The 24,474-nt window shown below is 39.3% G+C and overlaps 1 protein-coding gene across 1 annotated transcript; it reads left to right on the forward strand.

The window, feature by feature from the left end:
• The first annotated feature begins 357 nt into the window (after positions 1 to 357).
• cep131 (centrosomal protein 131) lies at positions 358 to 22,509 on the forward strand. Its single transcript, XM_057358826.1, has 27 exons — positions 358 to 486; positions 1,255 to 1,448; positions 2,631 to 2,725; positions 4,197 to 4,308; positions 4,675 to 4,802; positions 5,346 to 5,450; positions 5,954 to 6,118; positions 6,247 to 6,364; positions 6,533 to 6,646; positions 7,149 to 7,299; positions 7,657 to 7,754; positions 7,842 to 8,021; positions 8,241 to 8,432; positions 8,513 to 8,650; positions 8,752 to 8,877; positions 9,013 to 9,129; positions 9,832 to 9,861; positions 11,400 to 11,502; positions 12,575 to 12,776; positions 14,693 to 14,800; positions 15,194 to 15,311; positions 15,642 to 15,716; positions 16,652 to 16,794; positions 17,114 to 17,291; positions 19,039 to 19,235; positions 19,369 to 19,429; positions 19,624 to 22,509. Exons 2-27 carry the CDS (start codon positions 1,350 to 1,352, stop codon positions 19,693 to 19,695), a joined length of 3,225 nt encoding a protein of 1,074 aa, XP_057214809.1. The 5' UTR covers positions 358 to 486; positions 1,255 to 1,349; the 3' UTR covers positions 19,696 to 22,509.
• The last annotated feature ends 1,965 nt before the right edge of the window (positions 22,510 to 24,474 follow it).

Here is a 24,474-nt window from a genome sequence, read left to right on the forward strand (position 1 = left end):
ATTTGTCTGAGTAAATCATTTGTTTTGAGGATACAGAGAGCACAGTCCATTATACATGTTTAAAGTGAACAAATGTAATAAAAATAATAAAACTGCAATAGTTTGTGACATTGTATACATTTAACTGACTTTTAAAAAGTTGCTTTCAATAAGTCATCATCATAAATCATTCATCATACTGGCTTTTTGACGCCACATCTGCCGCCTGTGCTACACGCCTACCGATCTTGCCTCGCGCCACGCCCCTTTCGACCATCAAGCAGAGAGAAGTCAGCTCAGCCAATCATGTATATTCTCACAGCTCCACCAATCTAAACCCAAATGGGAGGAGCTTCTGTGTGTTTTCTGGTTGCCAATGAGAAGATGTTGCGCTGTGTGGAGTTGGATGCAAACGAGAAATCACTGTCAGGCGCTCTAAACGGGAATAAACATAATTTTATTTAAATAACGACGATTTCTTTATCTCATGTGGACAGTTTAAAGAAGGTAAGCGTTGACTGGACAATTTAACCTTGCCAATTTCGTCGCGCTCGTTATGTGCTAGCAAGAAGTGGTGCAAGAAAGACAGTTTCGACATATCTGAAACAAAGTCGCAGTAACGTTAGTTTGATTGTAATATCCAAACACGATTTAAGTAAAAGTCTTGTTTATGCTTTTGAGTGTTTATATTAAGCACATATTGTGTGTTAAGCCTCATCTTATTTTAGCCTATGATGGAACAGGCCTTTACTTTGAATGTCTTTGTTTTTTCTCTAGATTGTCATATTGGGGGTTGTTTATATATATATATATATATATATATATATAGGTTATTGTAACATACCGTGTACATATCGTATTTTAGTGACTACTAATATCTTCTAACGTCTTTATTGATTTATTCTTAAGATAATAAGACTGTTAAATACGTTGCAGAGTGAGCATTGAGTATATCTGAAGTATTGCATTACCTTAACGGTTTACCTAAATATTACAGAGCTTTAATGATATCTGTGATATATAATGTTAATATATGACGACACTGTGGATGCTTAACATGTATCCATGGAAACACAACACCTGTCCATGATTTTTTTTCCAATAGGATCTGTTTTTAGTAGTCTGGGCATACAATACTGAGTTGTTATTATAGCCTATTCCACCTGAATCTGATCTATAGAATAAATGATATCCATCACCACACACCTATGTATTTGAATGACATCTCTGCTGCTGTGTGTGAGGTTCTCATGACCGCATTCTCTCCCATCCAAGTTAAGATGCATACAACTCGCAGTCCGTCCGCATCCATCCAGGCAGGAACGGTTGGGGACCTTTAGGACCTCAGTTTGACCGGTTCTCAGCTCACGATGGGCCGCAGACCCAGCAGTGCTTCTCCAGGAAAGCACTTTTCCCGGTCCATATCTGTATCCGTGGCCAGTGACGGCCGGGGGAAACGAAACACTTTGGTAAGTCTGGCAAAAAGTTTATGATATCTCATGCTGTTTTGTATTCTCATCTGTCTGAAGAGTTTTCTGTCAACAGCAGCGATTAAAATGCTGTATTTACTGTAGGACTTCAGAGTGATAAGAACAAGTGGGTTATATTATATAGCCTACTAGTTAACATCAAGCGCATGCTCTCAGACCTATTGTCACTGTGGCGACAGTTATGTTAATATGTTCTGATATGCATACAATTGGACTGTCAATCACCATAATGGAACTAGGGCTGTGTATTGGCAAGTGCCTCCCGATACGATACATATCACGATAGATGGGTCACGATACAATATATTGCTATGTATTTCGATACGATACACATTTGCGATATATTGCAATACTTTAAATAGAAAATGTAAAAAGTAGAACAAGAAATACAACATGCTGTGCACCACCGGGGGTTTTCTGTAAGGATAAGTGTAAAATCATCCCTTACCTCTGCAGAGTGGCCATGATGTGCGATGCATGGACCTTTAGATCAGAGGTTTGGGTTCTCAAACTGTGGATTGCGCCCCTCAAGTGGGTAGCACAGGGGAATAAGGTGGGTCACACAAGTCACTTGGCTGTTGTGGTGCATTACAGGTAAAACAATGAACATGGGCAGTATAAAACCTCTGCTTCATCCGTCCTTTAAATGCGCAGGTGTCACATCCATGAAAGCACAATAAATGTCATTGTTACTTTTCTTAATAAACCTTTTGTCTAATGCACTGCAGTAGCCAAGTGACTTGTGTCATGACTTGCGAAGCCTACAAACAGCATTATTTTATATAACTCATTACTCCATGACTTCTTTTGAAAAGCAAAGCACACCCACACATCAGCTCTGAGAGCTCCAAGCATTCTTATATTTGTCGCCATGCTCGCTTACGCTTTCTTTTGGCCGTATGTACATGACATGATTTAAAAAAAAATATCGATAGTTGAGGTATCACTATCGATATACTATCGAAAAAAATTTTTTGCCAATAGTTACATGTATCAATATTTTTGCACAGCCCTAAATGGAACCCAGTATGTTGTTGCGTGTCTGAAATTATAGTTCATAAGGGTGCCTGATTTTGTTTCAATACAGCCCTTTCTCATTTAAACTAGAGTTGATCCATTTAAAAAATCATTTTGACTGTTTAATGTCTCTGTTGTTGACAGACTGATGGAGGATTGGGGAGTTCACGAGGAATTAAGAACCTGCGCCGGTCCAATAGCACCACACAGGTGAACCAGCAGGCCAACACAAGCCTCAGGTACAGAACCATCTGTCATTACCTTTCAAGACATTCATACTGTTTTAGACTATATACTTATATATACTTGATTCTGATACATTGATTCTGACAATAAACTAAATTGTCTTAATACGAAATACAATTTCATTTTTTTCTTTTGAATTTGGGTTCAATGATACCCCAACATGCTTTGTGGGATTTACTCACACTACAGTGTTAGTTGTTCTTTGCTTATTTAGACTGAAAGTTGACTTGCCTCAAAGCAAAAACATTCTTTTTTTCTGCACCTAAACTGGTTGGTTGACAGCTTGTCCCACATGTACAGTATGATATTTGTGCCGTGTTGGCATGTTCATGCATGCACAGGTGTAGTGCACATTCACTCTCATCCCCCATGTTGCAGTATGCTTGATCGTTCACCTGCATGACTTTTTGGGGGGAAAAAAAGTAGCAACAGCTGGGGGTTGAGTGATTCTGGTGTTCCTCTGACAATAGCTATTTGTGGCCTCAACGCTTGCAGCACAAGGCAAGAAAGAGGGGGGGTGTTCAGCTTTGTCAAGAGAAGCACTCACGTCTCCGGTTTCATTCAGATTAGACCGTAGTGAAAGCAGAAGTGTGTGCATGCTGAAATTCTTTTGTCCGGCAGCTGCCAGCCCTTCCCTCCCGTCCCATTGCATCCTGGGATGCCAGAGGGGTTTTAAACGAAGAACGACTCCAAACCCCTTCCCCCTTCCTTCTGGTGTTTAATAATTGTCATTCCGTGACCTCTCTTGTCTCTGAATAGCTTGAAAAGGAGAAACGTAGAGGAATGTGGTTCTTGAATCGGGTTTGAATTGCTTTTCATTGGAACAGCTGACGCTGGGCCCCAGACACCCCAAAACACACACATATGCATACTGAAGTTACTGGCACAGATGCCGATGGGTCAGGTCAGCTGTATGGGGGAAAACCGTGTTGAAGGTTTGGTGGAATTTAAATGCAGAACATGATGCGATTGCCATATGCCTGTGGACATCTGGCCCTTTAAATGCAGCCGCTGCTGTAGCATTACTCTGTGGGCCCAATGGGTCCTTTTTTCCCCAATATGTTCTGATATGTGTAGTCTAGGTTGTCCAGTTGCTTTTACTGGTTTTGATTTGCTCCTATTTTATGTAAAAAAAATATTCTCATTAATAATATTTTTAATAGATTACAACACCACTCGGATTTCTTGAAATGTTGTACATGGTTGGTGCTTGGGATTTGACTTGGACTAGAAACCAACCACTTAGCAACCACCCAGAACACCCTAGTAACACATAGAAACTTGCTAAAAAAATAAATATTGGAAAGCAGCATGTTTATTCAAAAATGATAAAAACTTATTTTTGCTCAACTTCAGCTAAAACATTATTATTTGTAGGCTTCTGGTCCTGTGTATGCTTACTGTATGTGTGCTTACTGTCCAGTATTTTTGACCTTTCTCTTTTTCCTTCCTGTTTGGTTGCAGCGATGGCCACACAGAAGACTTCCTGGCTCTGTTCAACAGCAGCACTGATGGACGCAGGAAACTGGCCAGTCTCTCCAAGACGTCCAAAGACCAAACCACCTGGAACATCCTGGTACTGCTCTACCCATAAGAGTTATTTATGCAGAAATCTTGATTCACATTTTGTTTTGATTATTTGCAGAGTAGTTTTAGTAACTCACCTCAACAACCATATGCAAGCGTGTTAAAACCCGCAGCATCTTAACACCCAAGCAACTGCATAACAATGCACTCGATATAAATCATTGAAACACATTTGTAGAACATTTATTAATTTGTAAAGGAGTCAAATATGGTTTCATAATGCTGGTGTTTACACAATGATAAGATGCATGCCCATGAGAACTAACTGCACATGTTTGAACTCAGGAAGCCCTAAACTGTGGTAAACTTGCATCATCTGGGTGTTACTTGGCACTTCTGTGTGTAATGCTTTTAGGATGAACAGCCGAGGGCGTTTCCTGTACCCAGCAGCTCTCACAGTACCTGCAGCATGGATTCTCCTACAGGACTGAAGAAGAGGGAGGCTGGAGTCTTTCTGGCTGCCAACTTCACTGCCAACAACAGGTGGGAAGATATTTTCTCTCAGCACTTACACACTGTTCTGTAACAATACGCTTTTAAATTTACCAATTGCTTTGATAGAGACAGACACCAGGCTTTAAAGGGATACTTCACCCGAAAATGAAAATTCTGTCATCATTTACTCACCTTCGAGTTGTTCCAAATTTGTATAAACTTCTGTGTTCTAATGAACACAGAGAAGGATATTTGGAAGAATGCTTATAACCAGACAGATTTTGCCCCCCATTGACTACCATAGTACGAAAAATTACTATGGTAGTCAAAAGTGCCCCAGAACTGTTTGCTATCCTACATTCTTCAAAATGTCTTCTTTTGTGTTCAAAATTTTGTAATTTTTAGTACTTTTTCCTACTATGGGAGTCAATGGGGGGGCAAAATCTGTCTGGTTATAATGGTTATTATCACTCGAAGGTGAGTAGATGATTTTGTGTGAAGTATCCCTTTAAGATTAGCTTGTTTTTGTTTTATTTTATTGGTGCAACTTTTTAAACCTTTGCTGTATTGTATTTCAATATGTGCATTCAGGAGCAATAAAGCCGCTGTGGGGAACTCCGTGACCACCATTCTCCATAACAACCACTCAGAGAAGCCCCTCACTCCCAAGAGCTCCAATCAGAAACCATCGTTTAAGTAGGTTTATGCCTGTGATGTGTGATTGCCCAGCTGTTTTCTTTTTTGAAGTCCTTGTCTTCGGCTAAAAGGGATAGTTCACGCAAAAATAAAAAATCTGTCCTCAAGTTGTTCCAAACCTGTATACATTTCTTTGTTCTGTTAAACTAAGGGGGAAAGATATTTGGAAGAATGTTAGCAATTTTCAGTTCTGGGACACCATTGACTACCATAGTAGAAAAAAAATATTGTTTTGTTGTGTTGAACACAAAGTGAGATATTTTGAAGAATGAAGCAAACCGTTCTGGGGCACCTTCGACTACCATTTAATGTTTCCTACTATGGTATTCAATGATGTCCCAGAACTAAAAATGGCCAACGTTCTTCCAAATATCTTTCTTTGTGTTCAACAGAACAAATAAACTTGAGGGTAATTCATGACAGCGTTTTCATTTTTGGGTGAACTATTCCTTTAAGTATGCTGTTTCCAAATTCATTTTCTTTTCCCCCCTCGGCTTTAACAGTAACATCATCAAAGCCACAGTGAATGACGATGGGTCTGCAGATGTAGCCGGTTCTCTCACTAAGTCTCAGAAGAACTTCTCGGCATCCTCAGGCTCCAACAACAACAGCCCCCGAAGCCCAGGTCAACCCCGTAGACGAGAGGTGACCGAGGAAGAGGCAGAGAGGTCTGAAACATCCCATAATATCTGTGATTATAGATAAAAAAAAACTGTATATTGATATTTGGTTATATTTTGTTCATATTAATTTCTCTATTTGGTTTATATTAAATTCATAAGTACTCTATTTCTAGGTTTATTCAGCAGGTGAATCATGCAGCTGTTACTATCCAGCGTTGGTTTCGTCGCCATGCCAACAGAAAGAGAGCCAATGAAAATGCTCTCAAGCAAGTTCTAGCATCCGAAAAGAAGGTTATGTCTTTTACTTTATTGTTTGCAATGAATGCATGTTCGGTGTAGTTCAAATGTAGGCCAGCAGTGGGCGTTAATGAATAAACTACTGTACCCAAGCTCGTGATATCAGTACATGGGTGATTTAGTGGAATAAAAAAAATGAATGGTTTTACTCGATTCTTCCAGGAGAGGGGAAAGAGAGCAGATGAGAAAACCTCTGAATCAATAAAGAAGAAAGAAGATGATAGAAAACGCATCAGAGAGGAGAAAGCCCGTCTGGCCCGACTTACTGCTATACAGGTATATAACAGTGCTTAGCAACACTTAAAGGGACAGTTCACCCAAAAAAGAAAAATTCTGTCAGCATTTACTCACTCTAGAGTTTTTCAAATCTGTATAAATTTCTTTGTTCCAATGAACACAGAGAAAGATATTTGGAAGAATGCTTCAACCAAACAGTTCTTGGCCGCCATTGACTACCATAGTAGGAAAAATTACAAAGTCAGTCAAAAGTGCCACAGAACTGTTTGCTTTCCTACATTCTTTAAAACATCTTCTTTTGTGTTCAACAGAACAAAGACATTTATACAGATTTGGAACAACTTGAGGATGAGTAAATGAAGACAGAATTTTCATTATTGGGTGATCTGTTCCTTTAAGAATGACTTTCCTGTTGTAATCCTGTTCTACTTTTTGATGTTCCTAATATAAACAGTATAGTACGGCTATAATAATTTGTGTCAACACATGCATTGTTGTGTTTCTGATTGTTTTGCATGTTTTTAAATTGTCTCCAAAACAGGAGCTTCAGCAGAAAAGAGCTCAACGGGCAGCAGAGGTCCACCAGATAGCAGAGGAGGAGCTGGAGGCACTAAGACAGGGAAAAACAGGCCGTAAAACACTTTCCAAGAGTTCACCAACTTCTCCCATTGATATTAAAACTAAAAACACAGGTTTGTACTGCACTTTCACTTTGTATGGTTTGAAATGTATTTAATGTAGAATAAAAACGTTGACATAATTAATATGAGTCTTAAAGTGATAGCTCACCCAGAAATAAAAATTCTGTCATCATTTACTCACCCTCTTGTCATTTCAAACCTGTATGACTTTCTTTCTTCCGCAGAACACAAAAGAAGATATTTTGAAAAATGTTGTTAACTGGACCCATTCACTTCCATTGGTTTTGTGTCCATACAATAGAAGTGAATGGGGTCCAGTGCTTTTCGGTTACCAACTTTCTTCAAAATATCTTCTTTTGGGTGAACTATCACTTTAAAGTTTGGCCTGGCTTGACTGTTTTTCTATAGACTCTAATGTGAATGTGGTTTCTGATCTGGAAGATGTGACTAATCTGAGGGCCGTGTCACCTGTTGGTTCTCTGTGCAGAAGTTCTCAGTGTTCCCAGGTAATGCCTCGTCCCCAAACCGCTCTTAATTTCGTTGTCTGTAAACTAACGAGTTAAGTTTGTTTTTAAAATGACATATTTCCCCAGGAGATCCTGCAGAGGTCTGTAAGCATGGAGGACCAGCGGCAGGGGGTGCCATCGAGTAGGGCTCAATCAAAAACCACCCTAAATGATTTGCTGGACACACTGAAACTCTTAGAAGAGGAGCCGGAGAGACTGTCAGATCCCAAAAGCTGCAGAAAGGACAAGTACTCTTGGATTGATGAGGTGAGTTGACAGTTTCTACCAGTGGCGGTCGGTGACTCTTCCTCCGGAGGCGCAGGAATGCAAAATATGTGTTTGGCCTGTCATGTGTGTGGCTCGTCATGTCAAAATATGAGTCATGTGAACATGTCAAAATACTTGCCTGCTTTAAAACATGTATATGTCAATTATTTCTGTTCTCACTGGCCATGCCAATCACGGGATGACCTGTTTTCTCCTCAGGATGGAGACTCCAACTCCCTGACCACCGATAACGTGGAACGACACAGGCAGTTGAGTCAGGCTCCTGTCCTACCAGATGGGGGTGCCCTGCTGTCTGAAGCCAAACTGCAAAGCATTATGAGCTTCCTGGATGAGATGGAGAAATCTGAGCAGGAGAGACCACGCTCAGTCACCTCCGGATCACACCGAGAGGTAAACACAGATGAGCTGAGCTTATGAAATTCATTTTTGTCTCAGTGCAGATGTTTACATGTTTTTGTCTCTGTGTGTAGGTGGTTTTGTCAGAGGAGGATCTAGCAGTTGTCGAACAAGCATCAGCCACGGCGGCTGAGGTTACAGGATCCATGATGAGACTCAAACTGGAGCTGGAAGAAAAGAAGCGCACCATTAATATGCTTCAGACGGCGCTGGTATGACAAACACACACCTTATTTTGTGTGCAGTGTGCGAAAGCGGTTTATGGGGATGTTGACATTGAGACTGATGAACGGGTGCATGTGTTTTTGTTTAGGCCCAGCAGAGGGAGCTGACGATCCGTCACGTAAAGGAAACAGAAAAAGAGCTCAATCATAACTTTCAGCAGCACAAACAGCAGTATGAAGCCACAATACAAAGACACCTGACGTTTATAGACCAGGTGATTACCTCGGATTACACCTGTTATACAAAACAACTATAACATTTTATACAGTGGGTTTTATAGTTAAGGACACTTAACTGTTAAACGAAGTAACAAGGAAAGACTGATGGTCTTTCTCTCTTTTCATCTCAGCTGATTGATGATAAAAAGGCCCTGAGTGAACGCTGCGAGGAGGTGGTTGGAGAACTCAAGCAGGTGGATCAGAAGTACACTAAGAAGATAGCTCAGATGCAGGAACAACATGAACTGGTGAGTTCAGTTGAAAATGTTGTCTTAGGTGGCCAAGACCTGATCCTGGGCCTGGAGTGGAACACGAAAGGAGATCGTTTTGAGAAAATCTCTTCCATACATTGAATGCAGTTGAATGTAGAGAATATCCAAAAAGGAAAACATTTTACATTGATCGATTTAGCCTGACCTGAGAGTCAGTAAATGATGACAAAATGTTCTTTTTTGGGGGCAATCTATCCCTTTAAGTCAGTGGTTCTCAAACTTTTTCGTTGTAAGGCCCCGTTTGTGTTAAGTGCATCGCTTTGCGGCCCCCCAACTTAGAATTTTAATTAAACCAAAAACATTCAGTTATACAATGCTGGAACCTCAACTCTTTTGGTTGGTGGGGTCATTTTTCTGATGTTTGATTGCATAAAATCTATGATAAATTTCCATATTTCATAAAATGCCAGAAAATCTGGGGGCCCCCTGGATCCATCTTGGGACCCCCCAGGGGACCACGGCCCCCAGTTTGAGAACCACTGATATAAGTGTCAGCTGTAGTGTGTGGGTTTGTTTTCTCTGTGGTTCTCTCTCTGATAAGGCATTTCTCACATCCGTCTAAACTTGAGCTTGTGTGTTTGTCGCGCTGCTTTTGCCACTGCTAACTATTATTTCTGTTTCCTTTTTCTGCTGTTTTTGTGCTTTTCTGTCTGTATCTGTCCTTCCGTCTGCCTGTAGGTGTGGCAAATTCTGGGTCCCATGTGTGAGGTAACTCTTGTTTTCCTATCTAACCTTTTATTCATCACTTTGATGTTCTATCATTTTCACAACCTCTTATTCATCGCTGCTGTTGCCACAAAGTCTGTCTGTTCTTTTTAATGGAAGTCATTAATGCTCTTAGTCTTAAATGCTTAAAGGGGTCATATGGCGCGAATACGTGTTTTTCTGTGTCTTTGGTGTGTTATAAGTTGCCCATGCATGTATTAGACACGTAAAATTGCAAACATTAAAGCGTCGGAACAAAAGATGCATTCTATCTGATTTGACTAATAGAGCGTTCCCACCAAATGTGCAAATAAATATTGCTATTCGCGCGTAGTTGGGCGCTTGAACATTTTGAGTTTACTCGCTTCATTCGCGCGTGAAATTCACTTCACAACAGACGCGAATTCGCGTCATGGTAGGGGCTTCTGCCAGGCGGCTCCAGTCTCGTATATACTGTATATATAGCTCAAGTTGAGTAAAGATTGTTTTTTACAACTTACCGGATTGTACGACCTCCTCACTCACTTTCTTCCAAGCAAGATCCTTTTTATTCCTGTTTCGATAAAAGTAAGAAGATGTATCGTACAGCTCCGGCCCGGGTATCCACATACAGCGACGATGATTTTGTCCTCCATTGTTGTTTCGGATTTCTGCCTCCGCTTGCTACGTCATAATCACGTCACTACTAGAGCAAGCTCCTGATTGGTTAACGCGGCACAAATTTTCGCCAAAGTTCAGATTTTTCAACTCGCACGAATCATGTGTTACGCGCGTCAAACGCCCGAAACGCTCAATTCGTGCCTCAGGATGTCGTATCGCGTCTTTACATTGACTTAACATGTAAATCACTCGTGCTTAGCGCTTCATTCGCGTTGGGTGGGAACGCAGCATAAGACCGCCCAAATGTATACGGAAGTAAGGTGGGCGTACCTGTCAGCACAATTGCTTAGGGTAAGAGGCGTTACATTTCCGTCACACGCTTGCAGTATTCGACCAATCACTACGCACTGGTTAACTGGCCAATCATAGCACACCTCGCTTTTCAGAGCCATGAGCTTTATAAAGAATCTGCGCGTTTCAGAGAGGTGGGGCAAAGAGGAGATACAAACATGCACGGTATGTGGAAAATACAGCGTTTTTAACCTTAAATCATGTTTACACATTGCATTACATCTAAACAAACAATACTATTCGTTTTAGCCGTGTCATATAACCCCTTTAATATATTTACTTTGTTTAGTATATTCAGCCCATCGTGTGTAATTAACACACAAAGAACTGAGTCTGCTCAATGCTCATGCATTTTTCCACTTCAACCTGTTAGTGTACATGCCAAAATAAATATGCACTCAGTGTACACTCAACTTGTTCAACCACTAAATCAATCCATTGTATAGATAATGACATCCTGAGTAGTGCATGGACCTGTTCGGTAACATTTGTTTAGATCCCTGAACATTCATATGAACCTAGTTTTGTTTTGCTTGCCCGTCCATCTCTAAACAGTTCTGTTTGTGTCTTCTGTCTTTCTCCCCATGCAGGAGATTAAGAAGCTGAAAGAGTTAATGAGTGCCACGGAAAAGATCCGCAGGGAGAAATGGATCGATGAGAAGACCAAAAAGATCAAGGAGATTACAGTAAAAGGTCAGCAGAAGTCGACAAAACACATCTGACCACACCGGCGCCCCATTACTCAGACCCTTCAACGATATCCATTGCAGACTGTCTATGAACCCATTAGACCTGAAACATTTCTTATTTTCTTGTGATTACCCTACATGCCAGAATAAACTCAGCTACAACTTTGATTGGCTTTGTTTAAACGCCACTTCTTGGCCAGAAGCGTGTTGACGCCGAAATACCACAGCAATATGTGTTGAGCGTTTATTGCCGGTCCTCCCAACGGCTTTCTCTCTTTAAACACAGCTGATGGGATTTACTCCTACTGAGACACCAGTGGCTTAAATCTTAAGAAGAAAATTCTTCTTAACTGCTATGCCAAAGTTAGGAATGTTATGTATTGCCAAAAATTTTGTCAAGACTGATCTTAGGAACAAATTCTGAAGAATCCAAATTCTCATAACAAAGCCTCACGGTTTTCTTAAATCTCAAAAAGTAATGTTTAATACATGTATTTGGTTGTTTTACATGTGATGTGTATTGTATTGAGCCAGAATCATAATTCTGACATTTACTTGCCATTAAGGAATATTTATTTTGATGTAATAATGATAAGCTTTTTACATTATTCTGGGACAAAGTGACTCGAAACGGAGAGGGTCACAAGTATAATGCCGTAGTTACACACAGAAAGTATTATAATAAGTATATTTTTAACGCTTGCTAACATATTAGCTAACATGCGATTGTAAATGCCGTTTAACACATCACATGCTAATATACAGTATATACAGTATATATATAGGCTTTATAAGAATGCGATGTGCTTTTACACACATGCAATTTATTAGATAAACATATACTACCACACAAGCAAGCGAGTGTAATATTATTTTATTCTTACGACAAAAATGAAGATGTTCTTAAGAAAATATTTGCGAACGTTTAAGAAATGTTTGAGAATCGCACTTACGAACATTCTTAGGAACTTCCTATAATTTATTTTAAGAACAAGCTTATATTTTGTCGTAAGAACAGTTTCGTGAATCCGGCCTCAGAGGATTAGTGAGCTCAGGTATGTCCTCTATGCCCTCAGGTCTGGAGCCAGAAATCCAGAAGCTGATCTCTAAACACAAGCAGGAGCTGAAAAAACTCAAAGCTCTTCACGAGGCTGACCTGCTCCAGGCGGACGAGAGGGCCGCTCAACGCTACGTCAGGCAGACTGAGGAACTGCGACAGCAGCTGGAGCGAGAGAGAGATGAACAGTGTCAGAGAGAGAGAGAACTGGCCAAGCAGAGGTATTTCAACCTTACACGCTCATGTGTTCGGTTCACACACTCATGCAAATGTCAACTGTAAAGGAACAGTTATTTGGAAGAATGCTTGTTACAGTTCTTGGTCACCATTGATTTCGATAGTAGGAAAAATGACAATGGTAGTCCGAAGTGTCCCAGAACTGTTTGCTTTCCTACATTCTTCAAAATATCTTCTTTTGGTTTAATGGAACAAAGAAATATACAAAGAAGATTTTCCTACTATGGTAGTCAATGGTGGCCAAGAACTGTTTAACACCCAAAAGAAGATTTTCACCATACTGATGTCAATATTTGGTTGTTTAAATACCCATGTGACACAGAAATCCTACAAATTATGTCGTCTCTCAAAAACATGCGTCCTTTTTGTCACATCCATAACGCATTCATTTTTCTCTTAAAATCGAAAACTCATGCATAGACTGATATTTTTCTGATGTCTGGACTCTATCATCAGCGATTTAGTAACATATAAACAGATGGCTCATTATATTGGTAATAAATACTGTACATTCTCTGAGAATTTGAAGTTTTGACTGACGTCACATCCATAAGGCTGGAATTGCCCATCTGTTAGATGGGAAGTCAAGAAGATGTGTGTAGATATTAACACACACAATCAAACGCAAAGAGAGATATGTGCGTGGAATTGGACATCAAAAAGGAAACTGGCTAGACACGAGCTTAACGCTAAGTACAGCTGTAAAACTGTTGCACAAAATTATGCCCACACACAACCACGAGGGGTGAATAACTCAAAACAAGTGGTTAGTTTTTATTTAATGTTCATAAAGTAGAGAACGGATATGAAATATGTTAATTGTTGGTTGTATATTGCTAAACTGGCACACAGTTGTGGAGCAGTCAAAAGATTCCGTTGATAGATCCAACTGTGGATATGGCTTGCAGATCTTATAGATCCAAAATTAGAGTCCAGATTCACTAGATCTCTCCCCGTCAGGAACTTATTACATCTGAAAATATCAACTCCGTTGTGAGATAATACTTCAAATCAACCACAGGTAGATACAGAGATGAAGGAAAGATCAGCAGGCAGGAGACGAAGTGATGTTGAATAAAATGAAAGATGGTTTATTCAATAATCTCAGTTGTGCTTCAATGCTCAGTCTAACAGATTCAATAGGTATTATTAACCATGCAAGTATCAAAACATTGTCTCGTGACGTTATTGACCGTTGGAGACTCATATCAGCATAAAAGACAATACAGCACCCAACAGAACATAAAGCAATATTAAAAATAAGGACAAAATGTAACGAATAACAAGAATGAAAGTGAATGATAAAATGATCAAATAAAGGAATTAATATATATAATAAATAAATATATGATAAATGAAATGTAATAAATGCATAAAATAGTAAATATATAATGGAGATAATAATAAATGGAATAATGTAATAAATTAGATAAATGAAATGGAATAATAAAATAAAAATAAGAAGCAAATGTATGTTCCTACTCAGATCTATCACCGTTGTCATGTAACTAAACATGAACACAAACCAATCGATCAGGTAAAGGCACAAATATAAAAGGCACAAGATGCCCATGGGGAAATTGAAGGCAAGGGCAGGGCAGTTGTGCCCAGAAATACACCCAGAGAGTGTTTTCGAGACCGCGAGTGTTGCGTGGCAGCTTTGCCCATCAGAAATATGTGATTAAACAGTTTAGGTGGTCAAACAGTAAATCAGTACCTGGCTACTGTCGCGATACACCAGACACAAACACACTTTTCAAATGTAGTCTTTGCACAACGTTGCGTAGTCATTTTGTAAATGCCACCTTCGGATGTTTGTTTGCCAAAATAAAATGAATTCTCCTTTCCCAAGTGTGAATTTCTATGTACAGCTGAGTAATTGTGTGTATACATGTCTCAGGTTTGAGAAGCAGCTGCAGGAGGAAGAGAACGTTTTGCAGCAGCAGAGGAGACGTCTCTACAAGGAGGTTTCAGAGGAGAAAGAACGACTCGCACAGCTGGCAGCCAGGTCAGGTTCAAAGGTCATTTCGTTACACAAGCAGGTTTCTGTACCATAATGTGGTTGCAGATATTGGTAGCTACTAACTTTCTTATAGACGGTTTCAGCGGCAACATCATAAACTTTATATGACCCAAACTTAACTTCTGGTAGACCTCAGCAAATAATAAATAACATAACTGTTTGGTAGTCTTAAATTACAGTTAATATACAATCAATATTCATATAAATGAATACCAATATAAATTTAATATAAAATAAATTGTCATATTATAACCAAACACAGACCGGAAGTTAACTTGGAGAAACCGTCTATAAGAAATGAGTAGTTTGCTAGCAATGTGGGCATCATCACCATAAGGCCTGTGTTTTTTGTACTGACTTTTTGTGTTTGCACAACAGGCAGCGTGCTGAACTCGAGGACTTGAGGAAGCAGCTTGAAGACAACAGTTCTCTGGCAGGAAAAGCACTCAGAGAGGAGCTGGAGAAGAGCCGAGAAGAACAGGAGAGACGACACCAGGTAGCACCCGAGCAAACTGTTAGGAATCTTCAACGCTAGATTTGATGAATTCTGTACTCGTAGCATTTAAGTAATGCTGCAGCCAATCACACGCTTTCTTTGCCCTTTTGTGTTTGTTTATATGTGTATGTGTGTATTTATTATTTATACATTTATTTTTGCATTGAATAGTTGGTTGAATAGCATTGTAATGTCAGTTTTCTTCTCTAGTGTGAATGTGACCTTTTTACCCCGAGGCTTTGGAACCAGAACTCAAATATCCAGTTTGATGATACACAGACACCGGTCTATAAAAATAATGTCGGTTCTCGTGTTTGTATTGTTTATTAGGTTGAAATAAAAGCCTTGAAGGAAAGACTTGAGATTGAGAAACAGACGTGGGAAGAAAATTACATGAAGAAAGAGGTTGGTGGTTGTGTAAATGTTTTTTTTCTGTTGAATAATCTTTTATACTAAACTTATATACTTTGATTTAATTTTGCTCCACGTGTTGAATGCTAAATGTTGTTAGTATTTAGGTTTGCTTAGAAAGAGTGTTTGCGAGAAGCAAGTGTGTGCAGACAAAATGTCAATATTGCCTCAGATCTATTGTTTGCCAGCCACTGTTTAACAAAGAAAACTTTCCCACAAAGACTTGGGTTTTTACATCAGTAACAATTATATAGGTACAATGACCTCTGTTATGGATGGTTTGCATTTGTATAATAAGGTTTTTTTTGTAATGTCAGGGTGTACAAAGTTATTAGGGTATTATTAGATGATATGAAATGAAGTTTTTTCAAGGTGTACCAACTGTACAAGACTGAAGATCAGTAGTCTGCACACATTTGATATCTTGGGTTTCCTCGCCTGTTCACTGCAAAAAGAAAATGTGATCAAAAAGTCCCGGCAACATATTCTGATGAGTTATAATTAAACAAAATTGAAAAGAAGGTGATTATACCTAAAAATGTAAAGCAACCAATCATTTTTTACATTGTTGTGCTTTTAGTATTATAGTATACGCTTCATGTAATGCTTTGAGATGCGTCAGTTAAGGATGAACCATCTTTCTGCTTTGACAACTCTTGATTTTTCTCAGGTTTGTGGATGTAGCAATACATGTTTCTCCCGCTAGATCAAACTCTATGATATATAGACTAGTTAGCTTTGATAGTAATCTATCCTTCCATCTAAGTCAGCAAACATACAAGCTGATATCTCATGTATCTCACGGATACTTTATTTACCCACCACAAGGGCAAACAGATGTTGGCGAGACACGTTTTTCTCATGTAGCTGTATGCGTGTGAAGTGAAATGTCCGTGTGGTGGTCTCAAACATGGCGTTTCCTCTCACAGGAAGCATGGCTGTTGAGCAGAGAGAGAGAGCTGAAAGAAGAAGTGCGCCGAGGGAGAGACAAAGAGATCGAGCTGGCCATCCAGAGGTTGGAGGAGGAAACCAGAGCGGCGAGAGAGGAGTGCGAGAGAGCGTCTGACAACCGGTGTGTTTCCACTTCCTGTTTGTGTGTCTGGAGAGAAAACAGGATGTCACAGTGCGACTCGTCCGCATTTGTACATCAGAGACATGAAAATCTTTCATCATTTACTCGCCTTCATGTCAGTAGGGCTTTCTGGCTTCTGCAGGACACAAAAGAAGATTATTTTGCAGAACGTTGGGAAGGTTTTATGGGTTCCACAAAAAATCATAAAGTTTTGAACTACATGAGGGTGAATAAATGATCACAAAATTATTTCTGCTCGAACTATCCGTTTAAGAAATGTTTGAATGTGTTATAATATGGGGCGGGGATGTTCTCGCAGGATAAAGCGCGTGAGGGAGAAATACGAAGCCGAGCTCAGAGATCTGGAGCGTTCGGAGCGGGCGGCACTGCAGAAACAGCAGGAGATGCGAGAGAAAGGGAGCGAGATGGAGGCAGAGCTTCTCCGTCTGCAGTCGCTCTTACGACAGAAAGAACAGGAGATTAGTGACCTCTCCCAGGTAACTGCCGTCATGAGGCACTGCCCTGTTTGTCTTTGGTCAATAAAAGTGCAGAGATGCCTCATAAAGCCTTGGAGTCTATTGTGGTCCACTGATACGTACACATTTTACTATACAGTTATACAGCTGATCCGGAGTCATAAAGGACCTCTGTTCAGTAGTTTAAAGGGATAGTTCACTCAAAAATGAAGATTCTGTCATCATTTACTCGCCGCCTTGTCATTTAAAACCTGTATGACTGTTTTTCTCCCGCCGAACACAAAAGAAGGTATTTTGAAGAAAGTTGGTAACCAAACAGCTCTGGCACCCATTCGCTTCTCTTGTATAGACACAAAACCAGTGCAAGTCAATGGGAGCTGTCGCTGTTCGGCTAACATTTTTCAAAATATCTTTTTTGTGATGACAGAATTTTCATTTTCGGGTGAAAATCACCTTAAGAGCAGTGTTTAAGGATGAGAATCGAAAATGTAATTCTTAAAGATTCTTAGGCCCGGTTTCACAGTCACGGCTTAGCTTAAGCCAGGACAAAGCCTTAGTTGAATTAAGATATTTATGTCGCTTTTATAGAAATGCCTTAGAAGAATACGTTACTGGTGTGCATCTTGAGACAAAACAATGGCACGGATATATTTTAAGATATTTCTGGGCAAGTTATGTTGAGTTAAGACAGGTCACACGTTAATTTTAGTCTGGGACTAGCATTGTCTGTGAAACCGGGCCATACTGATATTTTATTTCATTACATTTATTTTATTTTCATTAATAATAATAATGGTTCTGATAATGCAATGCTATTTTTATGTACGATTTTACTATTTTAAAAATGACTGCCATAAAAAGACTGTTGTTGTTTTCTTTGTTCAGATGTGTATTTTTAATGACGTGTTATAAATTAGTCAGTAATTAGTCTCACGAGTCTTCATCGCACTTGAGCCGAACTTAATGAGAACAGTGACTTGCAGTTTAAGTCAAGAACTCTTCTGACCCTGTGTGTAAGACACAGCAAGGATTAAGTTCCAGTATGTTTTTGTTACGTAAGTCACTCGGTTTCGGTATGTTTTTTGTTGTTTACCCTGGAACCGGTTCTTAATTTAATTCATACCAGCACTCGTGTATTGCAAACAGTAGCTTATGTAAATGTCAACAGAAATCAGGAATCGATCACTTTCTCTTAGATGATCACATAGTGTTGTGCAAGTCAGACGATGAAACTGCATTTTCTATGTCAGAAGCTAGTCAAATTGACAGGTGCAATAAACTAGGTGACTTTTGACCTTTTTTGCTAGCTGTACACCTGTCTGCTGCTTCTATTGTGTGGGGTGTAGAGATAAGAATTAGCAAACAAGAACTAAAGCTGAAGTTTTAAAATTGAAGGTGTGGAATTCACACCACACCTTTATCTATACAGAAGACCGGTATTGTTGGGACTAGAAGAGGATTTTTTTTTCCTTCAAAAACATTAGGAAAACAAAATCCATTAGAATTTAAATAGCACACACATTTAAAATGTTTTGCATCTGAATAAGAATTGTGGCTTTCCAAAATCTTGATCGAAATCATAGGTCATACGTTTTATTTGGCTTCTGTATTTGAAGAATAGAATCAGTTCGAACAATGATTCGCTTTGTTTTCCTCTCTCTTGTAAGTCGCTTTGGATGAAAAGATGCTAAATGCCTAAATGTCTATTCCCAGGCCTTAAAATCAATTTGCATTTTTAATGTTTTGTGTCTCGCGATGTGGATCACAGGCACGTGACAAGTTGTCAGAGGAGCGTCGCAGCCTGGCGGAAGTGATAAGGCAGGAATTTGCTGAACGGTTGGTAGAGACAGAAGAAGAGAACAAGAGGATGAAAATCGAGGTGTCGGAGGCCAAGGCACGACTCCGATTAGAGGTGGAACGAGTAAGTCGAGAGAAAGAGGAGGAGCTTGCGGAAGTGCATCAAAGGTAAGAGAAAAATGGCTAATGGTGGACAAAATTATGCAATGATTTCACAAATGATTTTGAAAGAAACGGTCAAACGTGAACATAATGTGTTTGTTGTATATTTGATGAGTTTCTGATCTCCTCATTAAAATAGAGTGAAGTCGGCTATTCTGAAGAAAGAGGAGACTGTGAATAACCTGAGGAAACAGCACGAGGTATAAAATGTCATGTGATGCATTTTATGGAACAGCCCCGTTTACAGTTTATATGTGTCAAATGGAGGTTCTCTCATTTGGAAACATCAAAAGACACCATTATCACACAGTACTATATGTGTAAACGTTGTTTGTGGGTTGTGTTGTAATAAATGTGTTTTAAATAGTTTTTGCTTACACCTTTGATCTTTCAGGCTGCGTTGAAGAGAGCAGATCATCTTGAAGCTTTGTTGGAACAGCAACGAAAACAGCTCTTGGGGAAATGATTGACAAGTTGGGGCATTGGGCCCTCCCACCAACCCAACCCTTGTGTGATGCCGTCCCCTGCACAACAAAATATTCTCATCCTCTATTGTTTTGTCTGGTTTCTTTTGTTTGGGTAAACTGAGGAATGAAAGACCATCCCGTCAAACCATCCATGACATGTGAAATTCCCATGGGAGCAGGACCAAAAATAAGAGACAAATTTCATTTTTATGTTGCCTTGTTTTTGTGTGTCTCTCTTGCTTGCACGGGTTTGACCAAATTGCAGACTCCACCCAACCCCTGGCATCAGGCACAGATAAATAAATGAGCAAATGCAAGCGGGATGATGTCACTAAACTTTAAGAACATGTTCGCTTTATATTTCACCTCGAAATCAAAAGAATAAAATAGGAATTACATTTTTATAGGGAATATTATCCTGTATATTAAGAATATATATTTCAATTTTTTTTACTATTTATATGCCTTGGTAGTGCTGGTGCACTGGTTTTAACTTATAAAAACATGATTTTAATTTATTAAACATGAACAGTTTTGTAAATTTGGTTACAGTAATTTGTTACTGTTGTACACTAGAAATTTACTGTATTACAGTAATAATAATCCTGTGATAATAATCTTAAAAATATTCAAAGGGTATGCTAATTGGGCTTAAAAAAAGCTTCATTTTCTTTGTGCAAATTTTTTTTTTTCTTTTGACTTTTAGGGTGAAATATTTTGGCACTTGTTTTGGTGAGATCCAACCAAGATGTTAGCTGCTCACAGTGGCATTCACTAGAATCTTTTTTCCAGATGTCCCCCCGCTCTCCAGTTTGGGAAATGTCAGAGTTTACAGTAGACACGAATAGACAAATTTGTAACCCTCAACATTAAAGTAAACCCCCACCACCACTATCAGCACACGACTACACGGCCACACTTCCCTTTTTTCTGCTGCATACAGACGCCTCTTGTCCCGAAGCTTCTCAGGGCTATCTGTAAATTACAGGAGATGTCCCAGAAGTCCCCAGGCCACCAAACATGCTCGCACACAGCCCTTAGTGAAGCCCAACTGTTCATCAAACGTCAGGTAAAGATGGAAGCACAGAGGTTTCAGAAAGTTTCTGACAGGAGAGAAGAAAAGTATGAAGTGGGTTTTTTTGTAGATTGACATTAGAAAAGCTCTCGTATATACATGGCATGCTGCTGTTTTGCGATGAGTTGTGATTGAGGTTCAGTTGAGATGGACATAGAAAGTTGGATAGAGATTGAAAATGAGACAATTCAAAGTAGAAAAGATTGACGGTGTTTGTATAGGTGATGGCTGGGCTGGACCATAACTGATGTTGACGAAGTAGGACACGTGCCTTGATCAACATCCTTGTTGGCCCCCGGTAGAACAATGGTTAAGCTTAGGGTTGGGTTTTGAATTATGTTTTTATCAACTCATCATTTACACAGATTCCTCTATTGCTGCCAACTACTGAACCCAGGAATGACTTTGTTTCCTTAAACAAACTGGAGCAACATTCCTAACAAAAAGCAAAGCATGCATGTTTGGTGACCTGGCGGAGACGTAGCATAAATTGTACTGAAAGCCCTCTCTCTCTCTCCTTCTGCAATGTATTCCAAACGTCCTGCCCAAGAGAGGAGCCACCGGGACAAATGCAGTATAGCAGGAGTTTGGGTGGGTGGGACTTCAAAACTCTCACTGGTCTTCTTTGTTTTTTTGTTGGGAAGTCCTTATCTTTATTTTTTGTAACATGACATTGTTTTAATAAGGATGTACATCAGAAAAACGAAACATTAGTGCAGTGCAACAAACTGCAGACATGAAATGGAAGACACTAGCATCACCAAACAAATTCGGGAATCTGTTGTTTACCGTTGTGAATCTGGTAGATTCACAACATTGACGGTGCAAGTTTACAACCGATTGCAATTTCGTTTGTTGTTGCCAGTGGCGCAGAAACTACATCCCGTAAGCTTTCTAAGCTTCCTGTTATTTTATATTCGAGTGAATGATAGGCAGGGAATGTAACCGTTGTTATCTTGGTTGTATACCGTTGTTATGTGAGGAGAAAGTGCCTCGTTGTTGTTTGAGGGTTTCCTAGAGACAAACAGATCAAGTGTGTCATTTCAGTGTGGTGAAGCCTGTGAACGCTCAACAAGCTTGCTGTTTAAAATGCCACAAGAGACCAATTTCACTACAGCAAGCTATCATGTGGCCCAGGCACACATACAAGCATCATTTCATGACTCATTTGCCGATATCACACTTCAATGTAAGCATGTGCATCCGAGGTCAGTTGGATGCATTTTATTAGAACCTAAGTGTGAGGTTTTATGTTAAAGACATTCTGAGAATGTTTCCGATACGTTGCGTGAGGGTTAAAAGTGAATTTTGGCAGCAGATGCAGGTCCTTGGCTGTCTTTTCCCTCCGTCGGTTGGCATGGCTGGTGCGTGTCAGTCCCACTCGTGCCAATGAACCCTTCTTTTGTGTGTATGTGTGTGTGTGTGGTGTTTAAGAGCCAAGCGCCGGTCGCCATTTTATTCTGGTGTTTCGTAACTTTGAACTGAAAACACTACTTATTATCATCTTATATTCAATTAGTTGGGGAATTGTTTTCCCCTGAGATGACTCTTATAAGTTTTTGTGTTTTGTTTGTTTTTGCATGTGTTGTTGTTTTTAAGTTAAATGTGCTCTTAAACGTAGCTCTTAATATGACCTTTTTTACCCACTTCCTGTATTTTGTTCGTCAGGATTAATAGCTGTGTTTTCCCGCAGTGAAGAAAAGAACCTTTGATTGTCATTAAGAAAATAAATCTTTAAAATGAACTTGTTGACTTGTTTATTTATTTTCGGCGCTTGCATTACTAGCAGTTGCATAATTGCTCAACCCCATTTTTATACATTTTTATTTCCCGTGGAAAAGATGTGTTCTGTGTTGTAGATGTTTTTCATTGCGTGTTCAGTGTAAACATGTTGCTTTAAAGGTGTAGTTCACCTTGTCATCATTTACACGCCCTCTTGTTATTTCAAACCTGTATGACTTTCTTTCTTCTGCAGAACACATGTACATTACACATACACTTAGTCCTTTGGCAGACGCTTTTATCCAAAGCGACTTACAGAGAGTTCAGGGAGCAATAAAGCGATACGTCATACAGGAGCAGTAATACAATAGTTGCTAATACAAAGTTAGTTCCAACAAAAGCCAGAACAATACCTGTTGAGAGAAAGGGAGAGGGTTAGTGTCTTTTTCCTCATTTGTCAAGTATTCACAGAAGAGATGGGTTTTAAGTAGTTTTTTGAATGTTGTGAGACGGGGTTGACCGGACCGAGTTAGGAAGAATGTTCCACCAGGAAGGAGTTGTGAAGCAGAATGAGTGGGAAAGCGATTTACTGCCCTTATGAGAAGGCAATACGAGACACCGCTGGTTTGCTGAACGCAGGGTTCTTGATGGAGTGTAGGAGGGTGTGATCCAGTGATAGTCCTGTAGGCAAGCATCAGTGACTTGAATCTGATACGGGCTTCAACCGGTAGCCAGTGGAGAGAGATGAAAAATATATTTTGAAAATTGTTGGTAGCAGAACAGCACAGCCCCCCATTCACTTATATTGTAACCAATGCAACATTCTTCAAAATATCTTCTTTTGTGTTCTGCGGAAGAAAGAAAGTAATACAGGTTTGAAATGACAAGAGGGTGAGTAAATAATGACAGACTTTTCTTTTTTAAGGTGAACTATCCCTTTAAGTTGCTTTGAAGTTGTGTGGGGTTTATATCAATGTTTCTTAACAATTTTAAAGGGGCTTCAAGAATTTTATTAAAAATAAAATAAGCATTAAACAGCTAAAATAAATATAAGTTCTTAATGTTAACTAGAAATGGTTATTTTTGTTTTAAAAATAACCATTTCTAGTTGTATCAAGATCCAGAATATTTCAGAAATTGTGAGTGGGGGCCTCAAATATTGTTGTGGACGATGGAGAAACTTGAAGTCAGAAAGTTAGACCTCATATTAATTGAAATATTAAAAATAAATAAATATTAAAAAATCTATTAAAAAATGTACATCACTTCGCAAAACATTTAAAATGAAATGGTGAAGGCAAAAACGGCTATCAGGAAATACTGACTTGTTCTTGTTTTTTCTCAATAATACCAAAACTCTCCTAAATCTCAAAGATAAATCAACAAAAAACATTTCTTTCTTTTTACTGAAAAACACTTAAAATGACAGTTAATCTTGAAAATTAATCTCCTAATGCAGTCAGATACAAAGCATGCTGGGAACTACAGATCAACTGCCAAGGTAGTTATATCTACAAAAATTATTTATGTAGTCTCAACACAAAATAAACAAGTAAACTTAATTTGACCGATTTAAGTGGGTTTAACATAATAAAATTGACTTGGATTTACTTAATAATGTAGGGGATTCAATGAGGAACAGTATTATTTAAACACTATTTGTCACGAACTGGCGTGAAAGAGAACCCAAGCGCAGGCAGGCAGTGAAGGGGTTAACAGATATATTTATTAAAACACAAAACAGAACCAAAACACCCACAATGGGGGAAAACAGAACTAAGGAACAAATATAAAACAAAAGACTTCCCACGAGGGGGCAAAATGAAAACAAGACAACTAACCTAAACTCAAGGACACGACCAAACGTCTTAAACACTACAAGGCACAAAACTCACAAAACACGAACAGGCAAGGCACAGGAACACGGGCAAGGCACAAAACTCACAAAACACGAACAGGCAAGGCACAGGAACACAGGCAA

Source organism: Triplophysa rosa, linkage group LG18 (assembly GCF_024868665.1).
Source record: "Triplophysa rosa linkage group LG18, Trosa_1v2, whole genome shotgun sequence".
Classification (NCBI taxonomy): domain Eukaryota; kingdom Metazoa; phylum Chordata; class Actinopteri; order Cypriniformes; family Nemacheilidae; genus Triplophysa; species Triplophysa rosa.

Bases quoted from the DNA above. Each gene is read 5' to 3' on its own strand.
- cep131 (XM_057358826.1), top strand. From the start codon at position 1,350: ATGGGCCGCAGACCCAGCAGTGCTTCTCCAGGAAAGCACTTTTCCCGG. The intron at 8,651-8,751 runs GTATGACAAACA...GTTTTTGTTTAG, and splicing joins ATATGCTTCAGACGGCGCTG to GCCCAGCAGAGGGAGCTGAC. The intron at 11,503-12,574 runs GTCAGCAGAAGT...CTATGCCCTCAG, and splicing joins CAAGGAGATTACAGTAAAAG to GTCTGGAGCCAGAAATCCAG.